Source organism: Sinocyclocheilus grahami, unplaced genomic scaffold (genome assembly GCF_001515645.1).
Source record: "Sinocyclocheilus grahami isolate Dianchi unplaced genomic scaffold, SAMN03320097.WGS_v1.1 scaffold393.1, whole genome shotgun sequence".
Taxonomy (NCBI): Eukaryota; Metazoa; Chordata; class Actinopteri; order Cypriniformes; family Cyprinidae; genus Sinocyclocheilus; species Sinocyclocheilus grahami.
In genome coordinates, this window is record NW_015505572.1 from 399,978 (window position 1) to 408,167 (window position 8,190).

At 34.7% G+C, this 8,190-nt stretch overlaps 1 protein-coding gene across 1 annotated transcript in view; it reads right to left on the bottom strand.

The window, feature by feature from the left end:
• LOC107550230 (tetratricopeptide repeat protein 39A-like) overlaps nt 1–8,190 on the bottom strand; it is a 15,144-nt gene that overhangs the window by 2,732 nt on the left and 4,222 nt on the right. The window contains exons 2-10 of the mRNA XM_016231470.1: nt 6,266–6,324; nt 5,985–6,052; nt 4,962–5,026; nt 4,293–4,392; nt 4,139–4,204; nt 3,917–4,025; nt 3,051–3,118; nt 2,671–2,730; nt 2,339–2,500 (exon numbers count right to left, since the gene is read on the bottom strand). Coding sequence (XP_016086956.1) covers nt 2,339–2,500; nt 2,671–2,730; nt 3,051–3,118; nt 3,917–4,025; nt 4,139–4,204; nt 4,293–4,392; nt 4,962–5,026; nt 5,985–6,052; nt 6,266–6,324 — 757 coding nt within the window. The remainder of the gene's footprint in view (nt 1–2,338; nt 2,501–2,670; nt 2,731–3,050; nt 3,119–3,916; nt 4,026–4,138; nt 4,205–4,292; nt 4,393–4,961; nt 5,027–5,984; nt 6,053–6,265; nt 6,325–8,190) is intronic.

The following is an 8,190-nucleotide window of genomic DNA, read 5'->3' on the forward strand; positions in this document are numbered from 1 at the left end:
TATAATGTATTATAAATATGGGCTTCATAGAAAGTGTTACCGAATCTACTTTCAAATTCACCAAAATTTTCACCAAAATTGCAAAACAAATTGAGTTGTTAGAGGTCAGTGGGTTGTCATCAAACATGGCGGCTGAGAACATTTCATCAATCATGAAGAAATATGTCATTTTGCCTTTCGGTTTGCAAGATTTCCTGCTTTTTAAGAATATTTAGAATTTCTAGTTTTCTGACCTTGTGAATACAGTAATTCCGGTGGGTATATAGCATATTCACACATGTAAAATGGCAGATTTTCAAAAGCTCTTTTTTATTTTGAGAATTTTTCAAAGCTTTTTTTGTTATTTTAAAAACAATGTAGAAAGAAAATGCTCCTCCATATAAAAATATTAACTACTTTATTGCTGTTCTGAATAAAATCTTTGATGAAGTCCAGTCCATTTCATTGTGTCTTGAGGTACAACTGTCCAAAATGTGTAACTTTATAAATGAACAAATAAATTATAGAATTTTTTTTCTGACAATAATACATGACATACTTCAATTTGAAAGTGTTTAAACACTTTAAAGTAGGCAAAACTAAGGGGAAACTAACTGCATTGCTTCCTAGTTTGTATTAAACACAAAGCAGACTTTTTCCCAGCACCAATAAAATCCCACACTTGATTTACATTCAGGGTGGAGGCCTTTTCAAACATACAACGCAGAAATGTCATCTATACATATCACAATTAGACAACCATGACATGGGCGTTTCTCAGTAAACTAAACTGCCTTTAGGATTATTAAGGATGTTGTTCTTTTAATAATTTCACCAAAACATAACGCAAATGAACTTCCAGATTTGTACTGAACCATTATATTTCAGATTGGCATTGGGCCTTAATCATGAAACATGACAAGAACAAATTTGGGTCTAAACTGTTGTTTTGGAGCAGTCGGGTCACCTTAGACCAGCGGCTCTCCTGGCTGAGCAGGTCTGCGTAGAAATACGCCATCTTCCAGTGCTTCTTAAAGGTGAAGCACCACATCAGCTCCCAGTAGCACATGTGATGAAACTGTTTCCAGGCCTGCTGGGCCTTACAGCCGTCCTCAAACAGCGCCACCGCCTGTACATGCAGGGGTACAGTAATGACAAAACATTAGTGAACAAGATCTACAAGCCCAATTATAATGTTAGCCTTAATTTCTTAATAGTAGTTTAATTGTCTTCTAACCAGTCTGAAGTCTTTAAAAACATTGGAATAAAAAGAAAAAAATGCCATGTGGTCAGATTCACCTCATCAATGTTGCCCTTTATTTCTTCAGCTCGACCTGCAAAGAAGAGGAAAATCGCTCCCTGGAGAGAGAATCAGAACGTGAGCTCCAAAAACACCCAAAAAAGACCTCATGGCTTTACTATTCAGGTTTCTAAACATCTGTATTCACCTGAATAAAAATATGGTCTAAAAATACAAAGACTGCAAATGTTTAAATCGGTCAAATGTAAATTTGTCAACAAGCATGCGAGTCAGCTCAGATTTTGACTGTATGGAGTCTTTAAGAGAATATAAGCACCAGAATTGAAAACAAAACATCTTTATAAATGTGAACATGGCCCTGAAATTCTAAATAAATTCATTTATAAATGAAGTTAAAAAGACAGAAGCAAAAACCTACACGTGGGTATCGCAGTCGAAATGGCTTCAATAGTCGCTCTGCCTCTTCCACGTCCCCCTCTCCAGTACCTACACAAAACATCACTTCATTAATAACATCAAAATATCTGAGAATTCTATCATTTCAATATATACACTACTGTTCAAAAGTTTGCGGTCAGTGAGATTTTTTCAATGCTTTTGTGGTACAACTGTCCAAAATGTGTAACTTTATAAATGAACAAATAAATTATAGAATTTTTTTTCTGACAATAATACATGACATACTTCAATTTGAAAGTGTTTAAACACCTTTAAAGTAGGCAAAACTAAGGGGAAACTAACTGCATTGCTTCCTAGTTTGTATTAAACACAAAGCAGACTTTTTCCCAGCACCAATAAAATCCCACACTTGATTTACATTCAGGGTGGAGGCCTTTTCAAACATACAACGCAGAAATGTCTTGGCATCTATACATATCACAATTAGACAACCATGACATGGGCGTTTCTCAGTAAACTAAACTGCCTTTAGGATTATTAAGGATGTTGTTTTTTTAATAATTTCACCAAAACATAACGCAAATGAACTTCCAGATTTGTACTGAACCATTATATTTCAGATTGGCATTGGGCCTTAATCATGAAACATGACAAGAACAAATTTGGGTCTAAACTGTTGTTTTGGAGCAGTCGGGTCACCTTAGACCAGCGGCTCTCCTGGCTGAGCAGGTCTGCGTAGAAATACGCCATCTTCCAGTGCTTCTTAAAGGTGAAGCACCACATCAGCTCCCAGTAGCACATGTGATGAAACTGTTTCCAGGCCTGCTGGGCCTTACAGCCGTCCTCAAACAGCGCCACCGCCTGTACATGCAGGGGTACAGTAATGACAAAACATTAGTGAACAAGATCTACAAGCCCAATTATAATGTTAGCCTTAATTTCTTAATAGTAGTTTAATTGTCTTCTAACCAGTCTGAAGTCTTTAAAAACATTGGAATAAAAAGAAAAAAATGCCATGTGGTCAGATTCACCTCATCAATGTTGCCCTTTATTTCTTCAGCTCGACCTGCAAAGAAGAGGAAAATCGCTCCCTGGAGAGAGAATCAGAACGTGAGCTCCAAAAACACCCAAAAAAGACCTCATGGCTTTACTATTCAGGTTTCTAAACATCTGTATTCACCTGAATAAAAATATGGTCTAAAAATACAAAGACTGCAAATGTTTAAATCGGTCAAATGTAAATTTGTCAACAAGCATGCGAGTCAGCTCAGATTTTGACTGTATGGAGTCTTTAAGAGAATATAAGCACCAGAATTGAAAACAAAACATCTTTATAAATGTGAACATGGCCCTGAAATTCTAAATAAATTCATTTATAAATGAAGTTAAAAAGACAGAAGCAAAAACCTACACGTGGGTATCGCAGTCGAAATGGCTTCAATAGTCGCTCTGCCTCTTCCACGTCCCCCTCTCCAGTACCTACACAAAACATCACTTCATTAATAACATCAAAATATCTGAGAATTCTATCATTTCAATATATACACTACTGTTCAAAAGTTTGCGGTCAGTGAGATTTTTTCAATGCTTTTGTAAGAAGCCTCTTTTGCTCACCAAGGCTGCATTTATTTGATCAAAAATACAGGAACACAGTAATATTGTGAATATATTTGAATATATTCAAATGCAATGCAAAATTCAATTGTGATGCAATTCAAATGATGCAAAGCTGAATTTTCAGCATCAGTCTTCAGTGTCACATGATTCTTCAGAATGATGATTTGCTGCTCAAGAAACAATTATTTTTATTATCAATGGTGAAAACAGTTGTGCTGCTTAATATTTTTGTAGAAACAGTGATGAATTTGAGCATTTAATTAATACAGAAAATCTTTTGTAACATTATAAACATTATACTTCTGATCAATTTAACGCATCATTGCTTAATAACATTTCTTTAATTAAACTTTTAAATAAAACTAATTTATTTTGAACAGTTAGTGTGTGTGCATAAATATTAAACTCATACAATCATATTTTATTTGACATATAAAATAAAAATGGTAATAACATACATTTAAAAAATATTTAAATGTATATTCAAATATATTATTGTCTGTCTATCTATATATCTATCTATTTCAAATACATACTAAAAAAAAAAACATTAAAGAACTATCCCTTAAGTTTGCACAATTAACTAAAGAAACATCTTGCAATTATGGTGTAAGATGTCTGCTTTATGTGGGTATCAAATACATCATGTATCACAAATACCTAAAATAAAGGAGAGGAACGTGTAGAAACAGAGCAGGAGGAGGGCGCACAGCATGGAGCGCAGGGTATGAGAGGTGGCACCCGTGTACAGCTGAGAGATGCCAAATTCCTACACACACACCAAAGACTATTAACCAAAAAATAAACACACTGGCAAAATTTCTTTCCAAAAATGAGAACGTAAGAGTGTAATCCGAGGTAAAAAAAAACAAAAACAAACACCTTATCTCCAGAAAAGCCAGCAAACTCTAGCAACTTGAGTAACCGGGCAGGAAACAGTGAAAGAGTCTGTGTGACAGTGAAGAACAGCAACACAATGGACAATCTGGCGTTTAAATATTAAGGAATATCGATGCAATATTTGAGATGCACATACCAAATTGAAAGCCCCAATCCCAAAAGAGACTCCGCCCTCTAAGTGCTTGTGGTTTGGTCCTTTGAAAGCTGTGTCTGATTGGACAAAGGCATTCAGCTCCCTGCATGAGAATCATGACGTCATTCACAGCAGAGAGATTAACTGAACAGTTCAATTCAAGGATTTTGGCGCACAAATGGGAATCAAATATAGGTTATTTCTACTGGGTTAAATGGTGCAGGTCAAGTCACCTTTATTTATATAGTGCTTTTAACAATAAAGATTGTGTCAAAGCAGCTTTACAGTATCAAAATAGGACAATAGTAAACACTCAATTTTCAGTTAAAGCAGTAATGTTATCATCCAGCTCAGTTCAGTTTAAATACTATCTGTGCAATCAAGTCGACGATAACGCTGGAAATTAAGTGTCCCCAACTAAGCAAGCCAGAGGCGACAGCGGCAAGGAACCAAAACTCCATCGGTGACAGAATGGAGAAAAAACCTTGGGAGAAACCAGGCTCAGTCGGGGGGCCAGTTCTCCTCTGACCAGACGAACCAGCAGGTTGTTCCATGCTGCAGCAAAGTCAGATTGTGCAGAGGACTCCGTGCAGGTGTCTTGATGACACCAATTATTCTCATTTATGTACAGTAAAACCACAGATTTCCTCCACTTACTTGCTACAGACTTACTTGTATATGAGGTAACTGTTACGTACTTTGATTCCTCCTTTAATAAAACTAACCATATTCTCATCCTGTCAACAAATAGAGAATGAGAAATCAGCTGCAGATCTGAGCTCTGGAGTAGGATCAAGTTAAAAGTGGCCTTAGGCCTCAGGAATAGTTGAAACCAAAATAAAAATTTGCTGCAATTTTACCCTCAGGCCATCAAAGATGCAGCAGTGAATGGGTGCCATCAGAATGAGAGTCCAAACAGCTGATAAAAACATCACAATAATCCACACCACTCCAGTCCAATCTTGAGAAGTGAAAAGTTGTGCGTTTATGATAAACCCATCATTAAGGCATTTTAAGTTTAAACTGTTGCTTTTGGCAAAAATATGAGTCCATAATCCATAATAATGTGTCCTCCAGTGAAAAAGTCAATACCTGATTTCCTCTCACATCAAAATCCACCAACATATTGGTTAAGATCCATTCTGGACTGTTTGACTGTAAACGCTGCTTGATCTGTGCATATTTCTCTCCTGATTCAGACCAGAAGACTTTTTCACTGGAGAAAGCATATTATGAATAGATGACTTATATTTTAGCCGAAAGCAATTGTTTAAAGTTAAAAACAACTTAATGATGGATTTGTTTCTTTCAAACACACACCTTTTCATTTCACAAACTATTAACTGATGGACTGGAGTGGATCAGTGTGGATTACTTGTGATGTTTTTATCAGCTGTTTTGACTCATTCTGACGGCACCCATTCACTGCAGAGGATCCACTGGTGAGCAAAATGTCCAAATCTGTTCTGATGAAGAAACAAACTCATCTATATTTTGAATGGCCTGAGCGTGAATAAATATTCAGCAAATTTTCATTTTGGGGTGAACTAATCCTTTAATCTGAGGTTAAAAAAAGATATCAAGTTCTACACGTTAAGGTTAAGACCTCAAAGATATCAAAACGCGCACACAGTTCAAACAAAACATCTGAGATTGTCTGATTGTTAGTTAAATTTGTCTTGAAATGTGTCAAACCTGTAAGAATGTGAGTGCGGCTCTGTGCAGTAAACACTCAGCGTAACACACTTCAGCATGGAGCTGCTCTGTAAAACATCAAATACAATATAAAGCTTGTTTGTAAAACATTTTATCATAAAACAGTCATTAAATGAAACATCTTATACAAATTGTTAACTGTTGGCTCGCTTTAGCCTCGGATTCTTCAAAATGAATGCTGTGTCAACATAATAGGTTTGTTTGCGTTTTATTCCTCCTATAACAGCAGTGTGAGATGGACATTTCTAGAAAAACCGCACCTTCTGAAAGATCATCATTTGCTCCTCGGCTCCCAAGACCACCTGACTTCCTACGGAACCTGAGAGAGAACAGCAAGAACTCAAGAGATGAGTGAACAAACACACAATGACAATGTCTGACATACTTACAGTACAACCACACTAAGATCATGCACAATAACTTTCTAATGGAAGGTGGATGGGAAAAAATTATTAATTCAAAAATAAAAATGTAAATACATACATACATTTAAATGTTAAAAAAATTATACTTTTATTCAGCAAGGGTGCATTCAATTGATCAAAAGTGACATTAAAGACATTTATAATGCTATAAAATATTTATATTCTATAAGACTTATATTCATCAAGACAAAATGTATCACCGTTTCCACAAAATTATTATGCAGCACAATAGTTTTCAATAAGTAAACATTTCTTGAGTAACAAATCAGCATATTAGAATGATTTCTGGAGGATCATGTGACACTGAAGAATAAATTACATTTTACAATATTTTAAAATAGAAAAAGGTTATTTTAAATTTTAACAATATTTCACAATACTACCGTTTTTTTTAAATGATAAAATCTTACTGACCCCAAACTTGTGAACAGTAGTGTATCTTGACACATAAGCATAAGTTTTTACAACAGCAACATATACATTTCGATAAATATATTGAAAATGTAGTTAATAAATAATAATAAGTCATTTCTAATGCTTTTAAACTGTTAAATTGCATTTATTATATAAAAAAAAGCATCTGCTAACTACTTCCAATTAATTTACTCAATTAAGTTTAAAAAAATGCCACTCAACATGCATCTTTAACTACATATTTAAATATTAGTTATACAATTTGAAACATTTGTTTTTCAATTTGTAAACTTATTTAGGTATACACTTCTGTTCAAAAGTTTGGGATCAGTAAGATTTTTAATAGAGTCTCTTATGCTCATCAAGGCTGTATTTATTTGATCAAAAATACAGAAAAAAAAACAGTAGCATTGTGAAATAATATTGGATTCCTATTTTAATATACTTTAAAATATAATTTATTTCTGTGACGCAGTCACGCAGCGCTGAATTTTCAGCATCCTTTCTCTAGTCTTCAGTGTCACATGATCCTTCAGAAATCATTCTAATATGCTGATTTATTATCAGTGTTGAAACCGTTTTGCTGCTTATTATTTATTTGGAACCTGTGATACTTTTTTCTTTGAAGAATAAAAAGTTAAAAAGAACAGCATTTATTCACAATAGATATCTTTTCTAACGATACAAGTCTTTACTATCACTTTTTATCCATTTAACACATCCTTGCTGAATAAAAGTATTAATTTCTTTAAATTAATATATTTCTTTAAATGTAAAAAATGTACTGACCCCAAACTTTTGAATAGTAGTGTATATTGTAACAATTTATGTTTTGAATAAACACTGTTCTTTTGAACGTTTTATTCATCAAAGAATCCTGAAAAAAGTATCACAGGTCCCCAAAAATATTAAAGGGGTCATATGATGCGATTTCAAGTTTTCCTTTCTCTTTGGAGTGTTACAAGCTCTTGGTGCATAAAGAAGATCTGTAAAGTTGCAAAGACTAAAGTCTCAAATCCAAAGAGATATTCTTTATAAAAGTTGAGAGTCAGCCACACCTACCTAAAACGGCTCGTTCTAACACGCCCCTAACATATCTATGTCACTATGTAGAAATATTAGCATAATGTCACCCAAATGTGCACGCAAAGAAAGAAGGCGTGGTTTCAGGAACAGCAGTCCTGTTGATGCATCCATGTCAGGGAGATGCTGTGTTTCAGTGCGAAAGCAAAAGCACTTTATTTGGCCTTCCGGAAGTAGATGCAATTAGGAATCATTGGTTAAGATTTATTTACAACAGAACAGCACAACCCAGATGTTCGAATTTGTGCAACGCATTTTATGGA